Source organism: Channa argus, chromosome 14, assembly GCF_033026475.1.
Source record: "Channa argus isolate prfri chromosome 14, Channa argus male v1.0, whole genome shotgun sequence".
In the NCBI taxonomy this organism is placed as follows: domain Eukaryota; kingdom Metazoa; phylum Chordata; class Actinopteri; order Anabantiformes; family Channidae; genus Channa; species Channa argus.
Window position 1 is genome coordinate 5,988,166 of NC_090210.1, and position 23,383 is coordinate 6,011,548.

A 23,383-nucleotide genomic window follows, 5' to 3' on the forward strand; every position below is an offset into this window, starting at 1 on the left:
TAAGTCTGTGCTTTGTTTTGTTTGTTTGTTTGTTTTTTCCTTTTCTTTTCTTCTTTTCAGCTAAAGTTATTCCATTTTATAAACCCTGGTCGCCGACATAATTTGTTTGACAGAAGAACACCTAAGAATTTCTGTTTCTGTGGGATTTGCCTAACTGCATTGAATAGATGAGGATTTTACTGTTCAACAACTTATACTAAAAGTAACACATTGTAGTACTTGTATCAGTACTCTGTATCAGTGTGTACTCAAAGTAAGTACTTATGCTTGTACTAAGTCTGGGAAGAAGTGGCATTGGGACATCCCTAATAATTGGATGGATGATTGTGGATGATTGCTTTTGCTGTATCATTGTCAGGTGGTGGGCAGTTCTCAGAGTACACAGGTGAAGTTGTCTGATGGCTCTGTCAAGACAGTGACAGCGGCAACAGCGGGACACTTGTCCAAGCCCGGGACAACCACGTTGAGAATGACAGGTGGAGTCATCACTGCTGCTAGCTCCACCCCCAGCTCAGTCGGCACTGCAGCAGCAACCCAACAACAGGCTAGTGTCACAGTCTTTAACTTTTATTCCATTTAAAAGCTGTTCTAAAGTAATTTTTGAACCAAAGAGCATTAAAATCGATTTGAAATATTTACTTCATGTTTGCAAATAGTCTACTGGCCATTTGATGAATTTGTATTGTTTTTCCATTTCTTCACAAGCATGTTAAATGTTCTACTGATGCAATATTGGCTACTACAGTACAAATACATAAAAGACAGTATTTATCTAGAGTGAATGCAATACCGAGGGCAGTGGTGCATTTACCAGCAAGAGCAGAGAGTTTAGATAGTGTGTTTTAAGCCCTAAGCAGTCCATCAACAGTGGTCTGGATTTGGGTAATTACAGCTTGAGAGTCAGTGACCAGGCCTCATTAATTTGAGAAATGGAAATACAGAAATGTAAAAACCGCCTAAAGAACTTAACATACAAACCAAGTATGAATACATTAAGTAATTAACAGCAAGAAAAAAATTAATTTCTCTGGCAAAGTTATTGCAACCGTTTTTATTTGTTTTTAAGCTGTACAGCACTTTGGTCAACCTACTTGTTTTAAAACACTTAACAAATAAAGTTACAAGCACAAGAGGGGGTTTCCTGTTTTAGAAAAAAAGCTCTTTCAGCATTATAAATTAAATTGAGAGAGAAGTTTCCTTTACTCTTTTGTCTTTGTGATTTCCATAAAACCAGTAACCTGATCTAAAAAAAAAAGGGCAGAACCAAGTAAAGCAGTTAACAATGCCTCTGAAGTCCATCTAGAACATTTTTCAGTACTTTTCAATATTTCCTATGTATTTCTTATGTATTTTAAAATAGATTTGTTACATACATTATTGTGAAGTGCTAAAACTAAACTATAAAACAATTTAAAAGGTTTCAGATTAAATTGCATGAACTGTCTGCTATTGTATATGTCAGGATGGCTTTGTCACGTAAATGGCTTCAGTTCAAGTTGACACTACTGAGCATCTTTTTTAGTCTTGCTGTAGTTTTGGCTGTGTTGAGCGACAAGCACGTTAAAGAGTATGTTCATTTCGTGGGTCACAGCTGTGTTTCTGTGCATTCTGTGTAGGCTGCTGATGTTGGGAAATCTGCCACTCAGCATCCATCGCTACTTGTGGCAGCCAACCAAGCAGCAGTAATTAGTGCAGCTAAGAGCGCCAGTGCTGCTGCCGGCATCAGCCTCTCAAAGACTGCCGTGGCCACTTTGGTTAAGGGTGCTGTCAACCCTCCCACAACGACAAAGAGTGCTGCAAGTTCAACTGGAGCTGTAGTAACCGTTCCCAAAGGCATCACTGATATGTCGCTCATAAATATGTCCAAGGGTGGAACAGTGGGGACTGTGGTGGGTGTGCCCAAAAGCAGTGGCACATCATTGGCCACTGCAGCCTCATTAGTCAGCGGGGTAACAGCTGGAGGGACCAAGAGCGGTGCAGCTCTTTCAGGTTGGTAGAGAGAAACATGTCTCTGCATTATTCACATGGTTGAAATATGTATGTAAATTATATTATTTGAACCAATATTACATAGGTATACAGCGACATGTCATTTTAAATACATTGTGTTTTGTTCAGGCATGCTAAAGATTCATTCTGGAGGTTCTAGCTCTCAGCAGACTGTTTTAACAATTCCTGCCAACCAGCTTAAGCAGCTGGTGGTTGGCACTGGGTCTGGAGGGCTGCAGACAATACTTATGCCCGTGGGGAAAGGTAATGTATCTTTTATGACAAAAAAGTGACAATAAGTGTTCATATAAACTGGGTGCTCAGCCTTTAAAATAATGCATTCTCAATATACATAACAAACAATAGTTATGCTGAATTAACCATGAAGCTGGATTGATATATGGTAGATTACTTTATCACAAGAACATAAAAGAACCTTTCCTAATAACAGATTCAGAAAGTATTTTTTTTTTCCTACACCCTGACCAGCCTCTTTATGTATTTTACTTTACAAATCATGTCCAATCAATTTAATTTACCAAAGGTGGACTCTAGTCAAGGTGTAGAAAACATCTCAGCAATAAATGAAGAAAATTGGGAGGGAACTTAGCTAAATGTCAAGTGTTATTGCAAAGGGTCTGAATACTTGGGCCAATGTGGTACTTCAGTTTTTCCTTTTTCATGCATTTGAAAACATGTCAAAATTTTGTAATATCAGGCTGCATTAGAATAAATTAAGAAAAAGTGAGAGCTGTCTGAATACTTAATGAATGCACTGTATATGACATTCAAACATAGTATAGATTATCTGTATGGCCCATCTTCCTTTCCCTCTCATTTTTCTTCTGTTGTACCTTTTTACCTAATGGGCCATTGATCCATCCCAAGTGTGCGTTCTCTTCTGTGTACAGCAGTGTCTAAAGGCCCAATTTCGACTACTCCTTCCTCCTCGTCCACCAACCTCGGAGCAGCTGGAGCTGGAGCCTCACCAAATCCTGCCAGCCAAGCCTCCCCCTCCCTTGCCCTGCCTCTGGCACAAGGTGAGAGGGGCCCATCCTTACTCCACCCATTCTCCTCTCATCTGTCATTATTTCCCATTTATATTCCCAACATCCATTTATTCCTTTTCTGTCATTCCTAGGGTTAATGTAAGATTTTCAGACAACTAGCAGTGTCGCTTTAATGCAGTTGCACTTTTCTCTGCTATAACTCTGTTGCCACAGTGAAGACAGAGCCAGGTGCTGGCACAGCTGTCACGGCTGGTCCATCTCCACCGGTGACTTCTCCTGTCCATATTGCCTCTGCAGCTACCATTGTCAAGCAGGAACAGGGGGCAGATAACGCTACACAAGACCTTATTAAGTATGTGTGAGAACAAGTTATTTTGACAACATGATAGATGCACACTTACTTAAGAGATAGATTCTTAGAATAGGCTATTTGTATCTTGAGAGGAAAGGTGCAAGATATTTCTTTACAAATGCATGCTGAATCATCAAAGTTCAACTGTATTTATTTATTTTGCTGCTATTTAGATAGTGTTACCATCTATTTCTAACTTGCTAAACTTCTTCTTTCTTTTGAACATTAGTGGAGCTTAAGTAAAGTTTTAAGTAAAGTTACTATTCCTGGCATTTCAGTGGATAATTTCTGCTTGTACATCTGACACTTTGATTGCCTTGTTCTCAGCACTGAGCACATAGAGACTATGATGCAGCTGCTGACAGCTGTAGTGAAGAAGTTCCCTCTCATTGTGCCTGATAAGAGTAAGTGAGTTTGTCTTCCTAGTTCTGCTTAAAAACCAACTCCATATAGCTAAGCTAATACTTTTGGTATTGGTTCAGCTATTTAACTCTTTGTTGTTTCATTTCATTCTTGTTTGTTTAGCTGATGACTCCCATCCATTCTGTGCCTCTTCAAGAGAACAATATTATTCCTGGAATATTGGAAAGCGCAGAGCATCAGAGGTGACTTTTTTGTTCTGTGTTTGTATGCTTCATGAATACATTTCCAGTTAATTTTGTACACTCTTAGTACCAATAAATTATTGTAAAATTTAATAAATGTATATACATGTAATATTCAAATGGATAATTAGATAATAAGTACTCAAAACCTACTTTATACTTAAGTAAAAATACAAATACACAAACGAAAATTTACTTTAGTACTTTCACACATTTCTACTCAAGTAAAAGAAAGTAAGTACATTATTTTACTTAATGTATTAAAGTTAAAAAAAATGTTTTTTTTACCTCTCTGTCCCTTTCCCTCTGTCCCATTTACCTGCCCTCCCTTTCTGCACACATGGCAGAGAGAGGAGGAGAGGTAGGCAACGCCAAGTTCAAGTTCAGGAAGCATTTTGAGCTCTGTCGTTATATAGTTTGATCGACTTTATCATGGCAGAGTGAATTGTACACTGCATACAATGATCCCATTTGAAGGCAAATTTTACCATGAATGTAATAGCATTATGTATAAAAATAGACCATTGGTCTGGGGGTCTTCGCCATTAGCTGTGTGCAATCCTGTGCAGTGAATGGAGATCTCTGTAGACAGGCCAAACTCAGCAGAACATGCCAAAGCGTAAAATTACAGCATAGCGGTTCATTTTGTGCATAGCTAATATTTTAAATAAGAACATGGAAGAAGGAGCTGACCCTAAACCTGCACCTGGTTTTGTGAAGAGATTCCCATCTCACTGGAGATTCATTTTCATAAAAATACAGTAAAGGCACTAAGCTGAATACCCAAATTTTTCTCCAAGTACAAATGTACAAGTATTATTTTTAACAATACTTATTATGGTAAAACGTTGTGTAATTGATCATAATAAGGTTCCCAGATCAGTATTGATAAAGATAGACAGGATTTCTAACTTTATGATGATGCAGTGTCAACATTTATTAGTACATAATATTTTATAAAAACCTATAGTATTTTGACCAGCTTGTATAAATATTTTGGCTGATAAGTGTGTGTCAGTGTGTAGATCTTGGGGTTTTTAGAGCTACTCTGCAGTTTCACACAATAGATTTTGACATCTTTCTCTGTAGCTTCAGCGAGCGGTGGCAGTAAAGCGCGTTGTGCAGGATGTGTTGGACCACTCGCCACGCTTGCAGGCTCTCTCTCCCCCAAAGACCAGAGAGGTGGTGCAGTGGTGCCGGCAGAGAGGCTACACGCCACCAGATCCTGAGCCCCAACGCAAGAATGATGACGAGTCCATTGAAGACATCCTCACTCAGATAGATAATGAACCTGGTGAGTTTTGTGTGTGAGCTTTTGATGCAAAGCTTCTTCAGGAGGAACTTTATTTTGGCTTGTTTTTGTGATTTCACATTCCGGACTGTTTTCAGCAAGTCAACATGGATCAATACTTTCCCTTGGGTATTGCATGTGTGAGCCTAGCTCTTTACAGTTACCAGTTGGTCCACACACCAATGTATTTGCAGTCCCCTCTAGTGCATGAGGCCTTAGTGTATGACAATTGTTGACAATTTCTGAAGGATTAGGGATGAGGCTACTTTGCTCAGTAATTCAAACCATTGCCAGAGCCAGATAATATGATAATCTGTGTGCTTTCTCCCCATCTTTCCTTGCAGAAATGTTTTGATTTATAATTGTCAAGTTGTTGAACTGGTGAAAAGAGCCAGTACTTTAGAAAACGGGCACACACATCAAAAATCTGCAGTAAAATTCTGAATACTGAAACAACTGTTTTTGCCTTAACACTGCCTGGTAAATGTCTGCAGAGTGTCCGTCAACACTGAGTAGCTCTGAGGAGCTAATGGTGCGGCTGGAGCAGATGCAAGCTCTGCTGAAGACTGAACCTGAGGAGGCGGACAATGAAATAGTCGACATTGTCTCTGTGACTCCACCTTGTCAAAAACTGAAGGTCAAAGAGGAGGAGCAAGAAGCTGACACAGAGCCAAAGTTCTTCCTGGGCCCCTGTGGTTCTGTCCAGTTTGTCAGTGAAACAGCTCAGCAGGTCAGGAACCACATACATTGATGAATTCAACAACTACATCCTGTTATTTAAATCCCCTTAGCAACTGAAATTTTCCACTTCACCACTTTGTCTTCAAGTATCATGACTCCTCTGTCTCTCTCAGATCAGGGTAACCTTCCAGCCAGTTGAGGTGGAGAAGAATGTGTTCGCTCCAGTAGTTGAGGCCATGATTCTCAAGGTTAGTTACTTTATACCCATGTATGAGATGCACACAGTATTATGTGTTTTACCTTGTAGTGTAAGAGGGACTTTGTTTCTCTGACTAATAATAATTGGGGTTTGGGTGTGTGTTTATGTTTATTTCTATGCATACTGCAGGCTACAGAGCAGTTTGCCAGTGACATCCTGAGGGAAGCTCTGGCTGGGGCCTATGCAGAATCCCCCCAGAACAGGTTAGCCTTTCTTTGGTTTTTTTTTTTTTTAAGAGTTCCATTTTCCACTTGTGCATTATTGCTGAACTTATCCGAACTGCTCATTTGGTATTATGAATATCAATTTATTGAAATTCTTGTGTTGCCAAAACAACAATTAATATTTTTAAATATATTCTATAAGAACTTGTTTAAGAAACTCATTGAACTACAGTACTGACCTGACACATAAATTGTTTCATTTACGTATAATTCTGTTCACTCGTGGTGAACATAGGTGTTTATTTGTCAGTGATATAAAGCTATATTATTCACCACAAACTGAAACACATCTGAGTTACAATTGCAGTTGGTCAGAGCCTCATCATCATCATAGTGAACCCAGGCACTTGAGTTTATTTTGAGTCAGCCCCACATAGCCTTCACACTACACTGTGCTTAAACTCCAAATGTATATTCACCCAAAGGACAAATAGTCCCTTACAGTCCAATAGTCCATACTTTACTCTTTTTTTAGATAGTTTAAAAACAACTACAGCTATTTTTTAAATACAAATACTGAATAATGTCAGTTTTACGTTGTAAATGTTTAATTTTGAAACAATATGAGATCTTATCCAGTGCCTGTGAGGGCACTTATAAAGATAGATAACATCTGGCATCTACCTTTTATATCGGGGGATAAAAGCATGATTAATGTTAGATTAGGTTCCAAAGCATTTCTAAACACACCAGTGTGTGTTGTTTGTGCTGTGTTATAAATCTGCAAACACCGTTAACATTGCCATCATTACGGTTAATCTAAGCATTTGTAAGCTGATACTAAGCAATTGGTGATTGATTGATTGATTGATTGATTGGTCACAGACATTAGATGCTCTGGTACCACAATTCTACTCTCCTGGCTATGTAGTATTTTGTGAGTTTTGTGCTATGTATTTTATGAAAGACGGCCAGACACAGAACTGAGATAACAGACATCTAAGTGCATTTATTCAGAACGGAATATAAAGCAGTTTATGACAAACAGTCATAAATATTTAGTAGTGTCCCAGGCAATCTGAAACACATTTCCTGTGTTGAGCCAAGCTTAGAACATAAGCATTTTTATACTTGCATTTGCAGGGCTCCTAGAGAGATTACAGCCATGAACATCCACCAGGCCATCTGTAGCATTCCCACCTGTGATTTCCTCACCAACGCACATCTGGGTTACTTGGCTAAGGACAACTCTGGATAACAGAATTGATGTTGGCTGGTAACTGACTCATACTGGGATGTGAGGATTGTCTGAACTGCTGGTTATGAGCGAGTGACATGTTCACATATAGATGTTGTCATGTTGCCTTATGTTTTGCAGTAATTCGAATGTACTGTATTTATTAACTTGATCATAGAAGGGCTCAGCTTGCTTCTCGCAGCAGCAGAATAACAGATTTTTTTTTTTTTCCAGACTCTGGGTATATTGTAATACTTAGTCCTAATATATTGTGAGAAGTAGTGCTGTGGGACTCTTTGTATTTGAGAGGCTTTGACAATTTCACTAACTTCATAAACAAATTATTTTAATGATGTGAAGTTTCCTGACTGACAGCCAACCAGTCAATGGGGAATTAGATCTTCAGTGACTTGCGGGACAAAGTAATGGCGTCAAACAGCTGTCTCCTCCCTCATGTTTTGTTCTGCTGTTACATCCCCCTGAACTGGGAAGCAGCTTGATTCAGTTTATCATTAGAGGTGAGACTTACAGCAAGTTAGGATCTCTGGCCAACATCTGAGTGTTAAAATTCCCATTGATAATAATGTCTTATTGGTACTTTAGGCAAACCATACATTCTTCCAAATGTGCCACTGCCATGGTAACCAGTGGTTCACCATTACTTCCTTGATGTATTTCCGCATTAAGCTGGCAGAGGTATTTACGCTTCCAGAATTAAAAACATTTAGGGAGTTTCTAAGCCTCTTCAGGAGAGGTAATGGTTGCTGTTTTGGCCAGGTGTTTGTATTTTTAGTTGCACACTGACATCTAAATCAAATCAGTTGTTAATCCCAAAGTTTCAATCAAACAAGAAACCGTTAATAGTCTACTGAGCAAATTGGTTAGTTACCATTACATTACCGTCACAATTATGTATTCATTATTTCAACTCATGAAGGTGATTTTTAAGTGTCCCGTTTAACAATGATAATGTCTCTAATATGTAATGTACACTGTGTATATGACCAATATGAAATAGATGGTGTTTTCAAAAAGCCTGTTTTATTTTTGTATCTAATATCAACACCTGCAATTAGCAGTGTATTAACTGTGTCTGTGTGAGTGTGTGTGTGTCTGAGAGAGTGAATGTTTGGATAGTGGGTGGAGTGACCCATAGAGCTGATTAAATTAATGTGTGTGAGGGTGTTTTTTGACTGATGTGTTTGTAGTTCTATTTAATGTAGAGCTTTGCATTATGTTAATATATGGATGAGTGGACAATTGGAGGTGGAGTTTGTGTAGAGTGGTTGTGATGCCTGTTAAACCAAATTAGTGTAGAAGAAACCCAAACATGTATTTACATGTTTCAGTGCAAACCAAAAATGTTTGTAATAAAGAAAACTCTGGTTAAATTATTGGTAATTCAAGTCTATCATGTTGATTTTTTTTGTGTGTGTTTGTGTGTTTTGTTTCTTTTTTGGGAAGGCAGGATTTCCATAAACACAACCAGGATCAGTTGTGGACAATGATTTGAATAATCTCTTATAATGGTGATTTAAATTATAAAAGTATCTTGAAATGCTGTTATTGTAGCCAGGTTGTAAAATACTAATATTTAGATTTCTGCTTTAATATCTAATTATTGTGCATTAAACGAAACACTTGGTTGTGTTTTTTTTTTTTTTCAGTAGTAGTCCAATCTTAAAAGGAACAGTTAGTGATTTGGCATATATGCTTACTTGTTTTCTTTCTTAGAGTCAGCTAAATATGGAACTTGAGATATGAAGAAACTTTTTTTTCTTAATGAAAAAACTTGAGAAACACCTACCTGGTTTTGAAACACTTCTCTAGAGCTTACTTTAAACAAAGGCAAGTTAGCTATTTGCTTCTAATTTTAGCTCCATGCGTATCCTAACAAATATGGAGGTGTGAATTTTCTTAACTCAGAAAGGCCTCACTCCAGTAAGCTACGTCAAATCAAATGTCATTGCTTTGACTGCTACAAACAATCCATTCACTTATGTCACTATATGTCATATAAACAAAATTACAGTATCTGTATTCAGGTAGCTAGTTTTGTCTGCTGACCTTTGAGCACTGAATAAAGAGAACAATCCAGCCAAAAGAACATTAGCATCGTGTTATTACTGTAATTACATTCAAACAATTTTTTTTAGTGTGACATTGCAATTAACTATTATTCCAATTCATACAATACTAATGACAGCCAGAACAGTGTGATACGAGAGAAAATCACTTAAGAAAAGGAGCCCATTGACATCAGATAGAAAGTACTATTAACCTAATTTTCTTTTATTATAATTTCACTTACATTCTATGATATATTTCTCCAACAACATATTTACAAAAAACAAACTAAACAGTATTTTCCCCAAATAGTAAACCAATTGAATACTGAGGAAATCACTTATTTTCAAGCGAATTTCTAGCAACACTAAAGGGCAACGTAGTTGTCAAGGCATTCACCTTGTCATTCAGTTTTGTAGCAGACTCAGCATTTTGTACAATGTAAGGACAAATCAGCAGGTGCACTCTCATGAAGATACAGAGCAGCCAAATTTGTGTCTATAACTGCAAAAACAAATAAAGCTAGTTTGAAAACTTTTTTTTACATGCATACCTATTTCCAACAGAGGGGGACGGAGTAGTGTAAAAGGGGGTGTCTGTCCATCCATCTCCACACCCCAGCTTCACGGGCTTCCTACCAATACATACCCTTGCATAGATTCATGTGTGGTGGAATGGATTGAAAGCATTCTCCTGTTGATCCCTTAAAACTGAAACCGCTCAAAATGCTTGGAAATCAGAGCAATTGTCAGATGTTGAAGACCCTCGATCCACCTTGAAAGACTGCAGAGGGGTTTGGAGCGAGCTTGGTCCTCACCAGATGTTCCTGAGAAAAGATGGAGAAAGAGGGAAGCATACCAGCAGCTTCTGAGGTGATCAGAGAGATTAAACTTTAGAGGACAGCAGCTGGGGTGCTCACACTGGACCCATGAAATGAGAGGAGACTGGTTGGGCTCTGCCACCAAGAAGAATCAGGTCTGCTGTCACGGTGCAGTCTACACCACAGTGCTTTTACTGCTCAGTGCTCCACTGTTTTGCTCATGGCAGCTGTTCTCAAAGCGTGACCACAGTTTATCTGGGCTGTAGCAAATAAATAAATGTCCTGAGAAAATGTCCATCTTTCTAGCCATTATTGGATGTGTCAGTGACATGGGTAAAGTTACAGTATGTCAGTCTATAACTGCAGTGAGTCGGCATTTGTCAGGTGAGCAGAGAAGCAGCACTTTGGCTGTGACTTTACAACACTGTGGATGGCAGGAAAGGCACTACATGTTCAGCAAATCAGATTGGTGTGAGTGTACTCACCTCCTCCACCCTCACACACACACACACGCTCAGGCTTTTCTGCTCTGTGTAGCAGCCAGCTCTGCCTTTCTCCTAAATTAGATTGGTGCCAAAGAAGACTGCAACCTAGTGCAACATTGCACTTTTAACAGATAATCCATCAAATGGTGCACTCCTCCACCCCCACCCCCCTTCTCTCTGCTTCTCTTTCTCTATCACCTATAACATGCTGCACCTCATTCATTTTACCTCCTCTTTTTCTCTATAATTTGTCCTCCTCCTCACCCTTTTTTTTTGCCCTTCCCCTACTCTGAATACAACCTTCTCTTCTTTGCCCAGAGCTCTGCCAGTTTGGCACAGGACACTTTTTGTCGTCCTGGGCAGCGTGGGAAAAGGGCAGAGATCCCAATAAAAAGGGAGGCGGGGGGGAGACAGCAGAGAAAGCCTGCGTGCCTTAGTGGGGAGATAGACCAGAACAATGGGTAAAGGAATAATGGAGTTAACTGTGGAGACAGGTTCAGCAAGATTTGAATCTGGATCCAGATAAGGACCATTTTTAAATTATGACATCTATAATAAATGTATGGCAAATAATGTGTTGTATATTCTAATATGAAATAACATGAACTATTAACTGTTATTTATGACTTTAATTAGTCTATAATATTCTACAGTTTGCAGTCATTTAGCATCTGTCTATAAATGTGTGAATTTTCAATCAGAAATGTTAACAGTTTCTTAATACTGATTTTAGTAATACATCCATTATTCTGAGTGTGTACTACCACTAACCTTCAGACTCTGACTTATAACAACTAAGGCCATCCCACCTCTACCGAACTGAAGACAGACGCATGAAGGCAAGGAGATAACAGGAAAATGAATTTTAGGATGCATTGTCCCTGCAGGGTGTTTAAACCTCTTTATGCCATTGTTAGCACCATTTCCATATCTATGCCATGTGTCTGTGCCACTGCTATATCAAAACACAGCGCTGCTTTACATTGTACTCAGATGTTAAGCTGGGTTGCCTCTGAGCGCTGAGAGCACAATCCCAAATCTCAGGAGAATGTTGCCTATAAGCTGACTATAAAAGACAAAAACCGTTTCCTGCTGAGGTTTCCACTCCGCATGCTAAATGTGTTCCCCATTTAGCGGTTTTGTCTCACTCATCCCTGACACACTGCAGATTAAACAGTCCATCCTCACAAATCTGTTTGCTTTGTGTTTTGGTTGCTGGACCTGATTCCTAACACACACACACAAACACACACTGTGCTGAGAGTTAAGTGCAACACTCATTTAAGTCAGACAAGCTAGACAAGCTGGGCTTCAGGTTTAACAGATTTTAATTTTCCTATCTGACAGCTTGCAGCCTCCGACCTCTAATATTTTAAATTAGGTTTCAAAAAACAGAGCTCTATCCTAATAAAAGGAATCAGCATTTCATTGTCTGCAGCGTGTCATAAAATGAGAAACAGCTTTTATCCGTTGAGATGGATTTTTATGTGTTGTAGGTGATGATCAGCTGATGTGAGCTGTGACATGACTGACCAAGTCCTTCATCATCAAGAGCAGATTGATTTTGATTACATGGCTTATTCAGGACTTTTTTTTTTTTTTTTAATGAACAGACACAATCTGTCTCTTTAAATCAGCTATTCTGCTCCGTATAAATAAGTCATGGCATAACAAACTGAGCATCCCCTCACAGAATATTATCATAAGTACCACTACCCAGGGTAATGCATGCTCAAGTAGGAACTGTAAGGTTTGGTCAGACACCTGTACAGGGGGCTGGTGAGTCAATAATGAGTTGGCAGTGAGTGGGCTGTTGGTGACTGGGGTGGATTATCTAAGATCAAGCTGAGTTGCTGCTGTGTCACCCTGGCAGATCGTGGTATGCCTGGTGAAATGCCTGAATGCTAAAAAAACTGGACAATGTTTGCGTGTGCATAAAGTATCGACTGCAGCGTTCCCACAGTCGAACATACACCCAGCAGCTCATCCTCCCTTAGTATGCTGTCACTCCAACTAGGCCAGTGGTATTAATAGAACCTATGTCCTGCTGTTGACATCTGTCTCTCTGATGGATGTAACAGCATAATAGAAAAGTCCCTTTTCAGAAAATTACACCAGTAACCAGAAGGTTGAGTTGTTTTTCCCTAATATGGTAATCTCTTTTTCGTGAAAGTCTAGTTTAGGCTACAGGAGCAAGAAAAAACACACCACAGTGTGATTTTATTGGGGATGCTGTTGCTACACAATTTGTGGTCACACAGTTCGAACAGACAAACCAGCCTGACCCAGTCCAGGACTGGCAGATGGCACTGAGAAGTGTGGGCCAGGAAGAGGGGCTGGCACTAAACCTCTGGAGATTCCCAAAACCTGTCTCACTTACTGTCACGCAACAGCTGACCTGAGCGACAGCCCCTCACCCAGTTCATCCTGCAGTAATCTGGAACAACCTAACTGAACTGATGAGTTCCCAGCTTCCTGAGCAAATCCTCTCCTTTGTTGCCGTTGTACTTCACATTTCAATCAGGCCATACATCTGTCTCTTTGCTTTATTATGTCTGAAAGCACAAATCTGCGGCAGAATTGTTTCTTCAACTTCATCATTTTGTCACTAAGTCACATTCTTCCGCACTATACAAAATATAATTTCATCAAGTTTTTTAAAAGTTTATGTGCTCTTTCACCACTGAAGTTGTCGTGACAATGGAGGCTAACCCAAAAACTGATTTTGTAATCAGTGAGCTCAAATAAAAAAAACATTTGGAGAAATGTGTGTAAACTAGTCCTGTTCTGTGGTGTGATTAAACAAAAGTTATGTATATAACCATTAAAAAGACAGCCATCATCAGAAATTCATTTTTGACATAAGCCATCTATGGATTTGTTTTAGTTTCTGAACAAACCAGAGCACAGAAAAAAATACTCATTAAAATCCTTGTTCTCATCAAGCTGGTTCTATTCAGGTCAAAGTAATGAATGTAGCACCAGCAGAGTGTTATCTAACACAGTACATGGCCTGTTTTAAACAGCTGGGTCACTTTGAGCTGGTTAGGGACAGAATGCTGCATCACTTTTCTGAGATGACCCAACAGCAACAGCCCACTGGGGAGATGACTTTCAGGGGAGCATGCTGCAATTTAAACCTTCTTTTAGTCTACATTTGTTTCACAAACCCTGCGCTGCATAGCTCCTGCAGCTGAATGATTTAAACTGGTTGGTTTTGGTTTTAACATTTCAATCAACATCACCCTTTTAACACAACTAAACTATTGCCTTTGTTTACCTCTCCCTTATTGGCTCCACTTAATTTCATCCTTGCAGGTGGAATGATCTCTTGTTGGCTCGGTGAACTTCCGGCCTGCAGGGCAGCGGTGAGCGGCCGAGGGACGGATGGGGGTTGTATGTTGGAGGCAGCAGATGGGATGATGTGCTCCCCCTGATGCAACCCTATAGACCTGTGGCCCTCCACACTGTAGGCAGCCTGATAGCTGGTTTCACATGGCACATGAGTGGCATCCGTCCCTGGGCTGGAGTATTGAGCTGAAGGATTTTTTCTTGCACTTTTGGCAGGTCTTACCCCCGTCCACGGCCTGTACTCTTGCCTGGACAAAGAAAGATGCATCAGTAGCCTGATAGAGCTTCGGTAAAGACAAAAGATTAAATCAGGTTTATTTGTAAGGTGTGACTTAAAGGGGCACTCTACTGATTTTAGACATTAAGTTCAGATTACTCTACCATCACGATAGTATCATGAGCTATCAGGAGGTTATCCTGTGAAAAGTTTTAACATTTCTTGTGACGGTTTCAAACCACTTGCTCTAATTACTAACCTCTGAGAAAATAACCCTGATAATGTTTCAAATTTTGACACGTCAGACTAGATGTCAGACTAGATGTCACTTAAAGGCTTTACCATGTTTCAGGCATGGATGGTCTGATGAGAGACATACTGAGTTATATTATTTAGTGTTGATTTTTGGTGTTTTTAGAGCCCAAACTGCTTTTTGGAAAAACATTGCCAGAATATCCCTTTATCTCATTATATTAGTCCAACTCTGCCTGGTGGCGTCAATATGACTGATACTCCTGATACACAAATGTATGTTGTGTTAATGAATAAAACTGGGAAATCATTGTTGATTAGAACAGAGAGATTGTAAATCAACATTTCTTCACTTAAGAGGGTCTCACAAGCCAGAAAGGCTGAGAACCATATGTTTGTGCACATACACAAAATAAATAAGAGAAATACAAGTTTCATAATTTAACGCTCTCCCACGTGAATATGAAAGGTGAGAGGGACGTATTGATGGCCCCCTCTTTATGCAGCCTTGCTGGGTCGAGCCAGCAAGCTATTAATAAAAGACAACTAATTCAGCATGAAGGGCTGCATCACGGGCCACCAGTTCCCCCCACTGCTCCAAAAGGCCAAGACAAAGTGCAGCTACATGTGTTGAAATAAGGAGAAGGAGGTAACGTGTCTTACCTGTAGGAGCTGGTTTTGCTCTCCTCCATCACCTGCTGCTCCCCCTGCCTCTGCCCCCTGCCCCGCTCCTCTCTCTCCGTCTGCTGTGTCTGGCTGTGATAAGTGTTCCCCGGACTGCCCGAAACACTGTCCGCCCTGCTGCCTCCGTTACTCATCCAGGGGAAGTTCTCCTTCCTGGGAATGGGCCAGGGTTTGAAATCCTGCTTGTACTGGGTGACACTGGGGAAAGGCACTCCGGGCGGGTGGTAGTCCTCCCGAGGTTTGTAGCTGGGCTCTCTTCGTGCCCCAAAAGACCCTCGGCTCCCGTGGCCATCTGTGGTCGCCTGTGGGGAACCGGTGGCACGCAGGTCCGGGGCTGAGTAGTTATTCCCCTGTGCGCGTTCCGAGGCGGAGACCTGTTTGGTGACGGACCGCACCTCCTGCTCGGCGATGTCCGAGTAGTTCTGGATGGTGAGCGGGACGGACAGGTCCGATTTGTCGAACTGGTTCCAAAAACGAGCCAGGCAGCACACTCTGCTGATGCACGGCCAAGCCATACCCCCCTAACTGTTAGACTTGTGGAGGAGAGAAGAAGGAAAGAAAAAAAGAAAAGAAAAGAAAAAGAACAGAAAACAGGGGGAGGGTGGGGGATCAAAGGTTACATTCAGACAAAGTCTCTCTCCAGATTCGGTTCTATGAAGCTGAGAGGACTAAGTGTCCAAGAGTCCATGTCAGCAGCAGAGATGTGCCAGCAGAGATGAGCCGGTCTGTCGGGGAGCGTCAATGAATATTCCTCTCACGTGGTCTGTGGTAGTGCCTCCACTATGCAGAGGAATCTGTGGCAAATTATTCTCCGCACCTCTAACCGGATCTCCACTGTCCGAATCGGTCTCTCTGGATTAAAAATCAAGCAAACGTCGTTGCTTTCCTCCACTTGTGTAGTTAAAAGCCCGAGCTGTATCTGTTTTGTGGCTTCTCCGCTTTCCATCACAGAAGTATATATCTGAACTGTTGGCAGGATGCTGAGGTTACATAATTATGGTGAAGCTTCAAACCTTTACAGGAGCCTACAGCAAGATGTGGCAGGCTTGATTAGTTCAACTCTAACTCCATCAGCAAGAAATGAGCAGCTGACTGTAGCCAATGTTTTTCAGATGGCTCCCATCATTTCTCACAGTTGCTCATGTGTTGCATCAACCTTTGTCATGATCAAGTGAGAAAGCAAACAGACTGTGGTGCTTTATGGAGTTAAGCGAGTTTCTTTACTGTGAATGAAACAGCTTTTCGTTTTTTGTTTTTTTTTTAACTTTAAAATCCATTTAGAATGTTATCAATAGTGAATTATTACAGAGAGTAACAAGCCCACAGAAGACATTTAGACATGGAAAAAAGAAACTTTAAATAATCAAATGAATGATGGCTGAATTGGATTTAGCTGCCGGCTCATTGTCACACTGTCATGAGTTGCAGAGACACTAATGTAAGTTACATTTATGGTTTTCCTGCTATGACAACACTGTTAGTTATATGCAAGAAATCTCCGAAAAAGTAGTGTCCAAAAAGTTGCCCTAAAAGGACCACTGGGTTTATTGTGGGTTCATTGTCACATTAACCCCATGAGACCCGGGAATGCACTTCCGTCCTCTGTAGGGGAAACCAGTTTTAAAACTTTATTAAAAAAACAAAACAATCTGCAAGTTAAAAGCTGTTGTGGTGTATATAGGACATTCTGGGCTTTCCAGGATTAATTTCTGACTAGGTGGAGTTTATCAAATGAAACAGAAGATCTGTCTTTCTAAAATGGCTGCCATGACAACCACTGTGTTTTATAAGCACAAGAAAAGTAAGTTATCAGATTTATCAAGATGTTGTGCTTTTAAAGGTAAATATTGGCTGTTTTTGGTGTTTAAGATATATTTAAAATTTTTGGTGTTGTACAATTTTTTTAAGATTACCGAATACAGCAATTTTCCCCACTGCCCACTATGGTGGACATGGGAACTTAAATCTATGTTTTCACATGAAATGCAGGGTACTTCAGGTGACAGGGGACTGAAAGAAGCAGAGGGAATATTGTTAAGGATTGTTGATGGAGGGTCAGATCTGGAGCTCTCAGAAGATGATGAGGAAGACAGAAATGAACAAGGGGATGAGGATGAGACCTCAGAGGAGGAAGGGGACAATAAGGATGGAAGTCATGAGGAAATTTAAATCCAACGTAGAACCGTATGGCTCGGTTCATTTGCCAAAGATGGTTGAAGAAACAAACGTATCACGATGCTGAAATGCACGTTGCAGTGGCAAAACCTTTGTCCAGTGTATCAAATGTCACATGTATCTGTGTGTGTCAAAGAAAAAAACTGCTTAGACTACTGTATCATCCATGACCGGAAATGACTTTAAAAGTGAGGCATGAGAATTGCAAAATGCCAAAACTATAGAAAGCTCAGTCCAAGTTCAGTGTTAAGTTTTCAATGTCTCAATTTTTCGACATTTGATGTTCACACACCTGAAAATAGGAGGGCAAAAAGCAACAACTGTTACAAGCTAACTTTTAAATTGTAAATGATTTATGCTTTGTTTTATATACATAAAAACTGTGGGTCAATGGTAGAAAAGATGATGGAGTTCACAGGAAGTCCCACTGTCCACTGGAAAGGACATTCCATTAACATGCATGCTGTTTTCACCCAAGACAAATATTTAGTACAGAAAAAACAGAAATTGCACCACCTTTTTGGGGGGTCTCAAGAGAATATGGCCGAACATAACTACACTCCCTCGGGGCCCCTCGCTATTTTCTGTGGGCAGCATATGGTACAAAAAGCAGCTTGGCACATTAGTAGCTTTTGGATCTCCACGTGAGTTTTCTGGGCCGACACTTCATAGGTAACATGGATTGAAACAATGTTTACTTTTACTGCTCAAGTAGTGCAGCACTTTTTGAATCACAAAAAAATCCTCATGGCTTTGACACCAGAGAGTTGCCTAAAAATAACACATACTGTAGGTTTTTTTGAAGGGCATAGACAAATGACCCATTTTACACAATTTCTTCAAGTAAATTCTCTGCTGGGCCTACCCCAGTTACTTCTGTGCATGCTGCGTGTCAGCTCTTTCCAGGATATTTCAACATCGACCAGATCAGTGAACTCCAATGCTTGATACTATGAGCAGTTACTATCTTAGTGCACTGAGCCACTGAATCATACTCAATAAGTGTAATCTAGCTTTGAAGTGGTATTAGAAATGGATGGGGAGACTCTGAAGTGCTTTGGTTCTTGTGAGATACCTGATTATTTGTGCAGAGTGGTGTTTCTACTTTAAATGAGATTAGCCATGGAAGAACCCTCTTGCTACTATTTATGTGCAGGATTACAGTTGATTACAGTTCAATGAGCGTGAAATGAAAGGATGTATGTGAAGTTAACTGGATGCCAACTTGATGCACTGAAGGCAAACTAACTTCTGTGAGCTGCACAGAGAAGGAGGTAAGGGAAAGGCAGCAGCAACAATTTAACACAGGAAAAAACAAGTCTCACAGATGAAGATGGATGGTCACCTGAAGTCTATACATAAATTTAACCATAAGTTCAACTTTAAGTTCAGAATCTCTCTCCCCTTGTTCACACCACTTTCCTACCAGTGATACATGGCAATATGTGATAACTATTGTGAGCCAAGCAACCATGGCTGTATATGGACTGGGACGACCATGTTTAGCTTGTTCATGACTTGCTGGCAGCTGGTATTGTGGATTTGCAAAGTGAAAACTTTTGAAATAGCAGAGTGACACTACCACCTGCAGGAGGAAATATGGGATTACTCTCAACATTGTGTGTGTGTGTGTGTTTTCCCAATATTTAAAAAAAGCTGGGTGTCCCTATTACGATAAAGTATGATTTAAGTTGTGCAGTGGCAGAATAAGTATACAGATCTTGAATATTAGGCTCAAATTAGGGTAACTGTACAAGATTGGAAAATATCCCATTACAAGAAAAAAATCATGCATTTAAAACTTTATTTTCAAACTTGTTTAAAACTTTATTTTTAAACTTGTTTAAAACTTTTTTAAAAACTTTTTTTAACTTTAATTTATAAATAATTTGGCTTATAAATGCAATTAATGTTATAGTCATATGAGAGATTGGGGGCCAACAATGTCATGTCCTGTGATGGTCTGTCAGCTGGTTTCATAACATGGCCTCTGAGGTAATTAACAGTAAAATGTTTCTCAAACTGCTCCACCAGACACAAGCTCACAACTGTCCCTTTGTAGACATTTTGTATCATAAAATAGTGTGTTTAAACAAGGGTTGTTTTGAATTTATGTGTGTTTTTTAGTCCATGCATACGTCTCACTGTACAACTGCTCAGTTTGTCATTTTGTTTACCTGATATTTATCTAAGATCGCCTCTATGGGTTATATTTTCCTTTCTGCACAAAAATGATACAGTGTAACCCATACTAATAGGATTTGTAAATGTTCATCTTTAATCAACCACTGTAAATATAAAAATGTCAAAAGGCCCAAATTTTTAACTGGTTTAAACTTTTTTTTTAAAACTTGATGTGTCCAACAATTAAATAACAACAGAAGAAAACATGTTTCCTGTCATTTAAACAGAGAAACTCAGCAAACCTGCACAAGTAAAGGACGAAAAAGAGGAAAGAGAAAAGAGACGATATTGCATTCATTAAAGTCATTAGTGCAGTGTTGCGTTATCAATTATCCATTGCCTGGACTAATTACCAAAATACAGTCGTGTAAAAAAAAAAAGCAAAGGTACGTGATAAAGGGTTAATTAATATTATAAGTCAATAAAGTGGTGATTTGGATATTGTTTAAATTTGATATTTTAAATTAAAGAAATGGCGTGATAGCGTCTGAACAGTCACTGAGTGGTCGGGGTTTTGAGTGTTTCCAAGCAGTACTTGAACCCATCATAAAAAAACGTGATGGGTATGAAAGTGTTAAACCCTATGGCTCCTCCCTGTGTGGTTCACTACGAAATAGAGACACACCACAACACGGAAATGTGTCTCTTTTAGGACTAATTGAGCAAAGGCATCTTTAATTTTAAGCCCGAATCATTTGAGTTTATAAAGAGACTTTATTTTGTAGGAGATCCATCCGCAGCAGGACTTCCGCTGACCTCTTGTCTGGGGCAGCTGGCTCTAAAACTACAACACGTGGAGCATTCACACAAAACGAACCGGCTTTTTTTTTTTTTGTATTGGTTTTAGCGTGGAACTGGTAAGAAACAAATGAATCTTATGTAACTTTAACTCTGAGAGAAGTCGGCTGGGAGGCTGTAGATAGCTGGACACTAACTTAAGACAGTGGGTGATTCTCATAGTCTCACACTGCTTCAACCAGTAAATACATATTTCTGACAGTTGCAGAAGAATACCTTTATTTTGTAGTCGGTCGAAACACACACATTTACAGCAGCACTGTAACCATGTACAACAAATGATAAAATGCAAACCTGCTCAAAAAAAGATTGTTGTAAGGCTAATTTTATTTGTGTAATATCTTGTCAAAGTCCTGAATGGTGGAAAACAACCAGCCCACTTTTCCAGTGGGTGGAGGTGATATTATGCCATGTTTTGTCTGACCAACATCCTAAAACCCAAATGTTTTAATTGACCAGCAATATAAACGAAACATTAAGTCATGACATTGAGACTTAAACGACTTAAATTTATTATCAAAATAGCTGATTAATTTTCTGTTGATTTCTGATGAGTTTGTATATTAAACGTTCTTTAGATAGCTCCACCCCTGCATGTCTGAAATGGCTTTACTTAACAATACTAAAAAAACTAAAGTATTTTAGTGTAAAATTTACAATACAGTTTTTTAAAATTTAAATATTGTCAAATTTATTTTACAGGGAACATGAACTACCTTCCAGATGACAATTCAAAGTACAAGGATGTTGACTACTGGAATGAACGATACAAGACAGAGCAGTGTTATGACTGGTTGGGCAGCTTCTCCAAATTCAGGCATCTTCTGGAAAACCATGTCAAGAAAGAGGAATCTATTCTGATACTCGGTTAGTAGTTCTTGGGTGGTGGTCTCTTCTCATCTTATCACACACTGCCTTTAAGAGAAATAGTGTCTACAAGCAGCCATGCAAGAACCTTTAAAAAAAACTTTTTAAATGTCCCCATCCATGGGGATGGGAATTGGCTGTTACGGGTTCAGTGTCTTGCCCTGAGACACTACGACATATAGCCAGGACCGGGGATCGAACCACTGACCCTGTGGTCTGGGGATGACTGCCTTAATAATTGAGGCAGTGTGAAGATGAGTGTGAATGCTTGTCTGTCTGTGTATGTTTCTCTGTGTTGGCCAGGAGACAGACTGGAGACCTGTGCACGGATCTCAGCAGGAAAGGCAGTTAAGATAATGGATGGTTAGATGGAATCCAGGTATTCAGCGTTAACTTCTGGTACTTGTCAGTTTTTTGTAGTTTACGCTAAAAACTGTCAAGTTTAAATGCCCACCATTACTCTTTGATTTTTCTTTTTTTGTTAAATCAGACAATGAACAAATGAGCAAGATATCCTGTAGAAAAGTCCTGTTGGCTTTGTGTTCAGTGTTATTTCTGTCTTATATTTTCAACTTTTATTTATATAGCGCCAATTCACAACATAGTCATTTCAAGGCACTTTACAGAATAAAGTCAAGACTAAGATGTATAGAGAGAACCCAACAGCTCCCCCTTTGAGAAAGCCCTAGGCAACAGTGGAGAGGAAAAAACCCCCTTTAATGGAAGAAACCTCCAGAAGAGCCAGGCTCAGGGTGAGCGGCCATCTGGCTTGACCGGTTAGGGTGAGTGGAAAGGGGAGAGAGAAAAGAAAAGAGCAACAAAAGCATCCCAAATCTGAACTGGGAATATTCACATATTCTCACATATCCTATGAATAATTACTTTTTGCACAACTTCTGCAAATGTCCACGAGATGGCACAATTCCGTTAAAAAGAAATCTTGTTCATTAGCACTTGGCACAGTTTGTAGGAGCTGTTATTTGTTCCAGTGTTTCTGCAGTTCTGAAGCATAAACATGCCTGAACGCTGAGTGAACCTGTGTTGGTGTTGGAGCTGTGCAAAATGTAGTGGCCTTAACTAGTAGATCAGTTTGTCATTAGCAGCACAGATTCATCAGTGCTGATATCAAGTGCTCTATGTTTCACATTTTAAGCTGGAGTAAGACTTTTTTCCTCTTTTGCATATGAAATTGTTACTTTCTTGATAATGGTTCTTAATTTGATCATCATGGATATTTTTTCAGCATCAAAACAGTATTTCTACGCTATGGTGTAGCAGTATGATGTGGGCAGTTATGATATGATTGCAACAAGAAGCCAAATATTGGGCAGGTAAAGCACTGCTAATAAATTCAACAGCTTTAATGATTCCAGTTTTGCACATGTCAGTAGGCTGAAAAGCCAGCTCTTTTGTTGTCAGGCTGTCATACCTCGACAGAGGCATAGAGGGCTATGTTGGTCTGTGTCTTACTGGTTTGAACCTTGTTGTGCATGCACAGTGTCCTGTGTATGTCAGGTGGTTAAATTTGTGTCAGGGAGTGACAGGCTTTCTGGAGTGCATGTGTGTGTTTAGGGAAGTAAAAGGACTGGTAACATGCTCAGACATTTGTCATATAGCTCCATGTTTTGGAGTTGTCTTAATGCTTGAAAGACTATGCTGGTAATGTACTGACAGCTTTATAAAAGCTGGGGGTCTTTATGCTTAATTTGGCTGAGGATGGTCTGGTTTTCCACTGTTTAACAACTGTATGTTGAACACTGACAGACAGACGCAGATAGTATGGAGCCTCACTTTTTTAGTGTGCGTCATAGGCACACCTACAGCAGAGGCGTGAGTGGGCTCAGGCTCTGGAGTCTGACATATAAAATATCTTCTCTTGCCTCTCTCCTGTATTA

At 39.8% G+C, this 23,383-nt stretch overlaps 3 protein-coding genes across 6 annotated transcripts in view; 2 read left to right on the forward strand and 1 right to left on the reverse strand.

Annotated features, from left to right (window-relative positions):
• The window catches only part of yeats2 (YEATS domain containing 2), a 23,097-nt gene extending 14,108 nt beyond the window's left edge, over window positions 1–8,989 (forward strand). For 2 of the 4 annotated variants that reach the window (XM_067474446.1, XM_067474447.1), the window contains exons 19-30: window positions 359–544; window positions 1,617–1,989; window positions 2,119–2,253; window positions 2,901–3,029; window positions 3,213–3,351; window positions 3,679–3,755; window positions 3,877–3,956; window positions 5,046–5,250; window positions 5,742–5,977; window positions 6,102–6,176; window positions 6,317–6,390; window positions 7,495–8,989. In XM_067474446.1, the coding sequence (XP_067330547.1) occupies window positions 359–544; window positions 1,617–1,989; window positions 2,119–2,253; window positions 2,901–3,029; window positions 3,213–3,351; window positions 3,679–3,755; window positions 3,877–3,956; window positions 5,046–5,250; window positions 5,742–5,977; window positions 6,102–6,176; window positions 6,317–6,390; window positions 7,495–7,609 (1,824 nt within the window). In that variant the 3' untranslated portion in view covers window positions 7,610–8,989. Of the gene's footprint in view, window positions 1–358; window positions 545–1,616; window positions 1,990–2,118; window positions 2,254–2,900; window positions 3,030–3,212; window positions 3,352–3,678; window positions 3,760–3,876; window positions 3,957–5,045; window positions 5,251–5,741; window positions 5,978–6,101; window positions 6,177–6,316; window positions 6,391–7,494 lie in introns of those variants that run through there. The other 2 variants (XM_067474449.1, XR_010910598.1) reach the window with 2 other exon arrangements.
• Window positions 8,774–16,620, reverse strand: map6d1 (MAP6 domain containing 1). Its single transcript, XM_067474450.1, has 3 exons — window positions 15,444–16,620; window positions 14,241–14,559; window positions 8,774–10,481 (listed from the first exon to the last, which is right to left on the reverse strand). Exons 1-3 carry the CDS (start codon window positions 15,977–15,979, stop codon window positions 10,404–10,406), a joined length of 933 nt encoding a protein of 310 aa, XP_067330551.1. The 5' UTR covers window positions 15,980–16,620; the 3' UTR covers window positions 8,774–10,403.
• Window positions 16,621–20,430: 3,810 nt separating this feature from the next.
• Window positions 20,431–23,383, forward strand: part of ece2a (endothelin converting enzyme 2a) — a 71,731-nt gene continuing 68,778 nt past the window's right edge. The window contains exons 1-2 of the mRNA XM_067529415.1: window positions 20,431–20,680; window positions 21,324–21,488. Coding sequence (XP_067385516.1) covers window positions 21,329–21,488 — 160 coding nt within the window. The 5' untranslated portion in view covers window positions 20,431–20,680; window positions 21,324–21,328. The remainder of the gene's footprint in view (window positions 20,681–21,323; window positions 21,489–23,383) is intronic.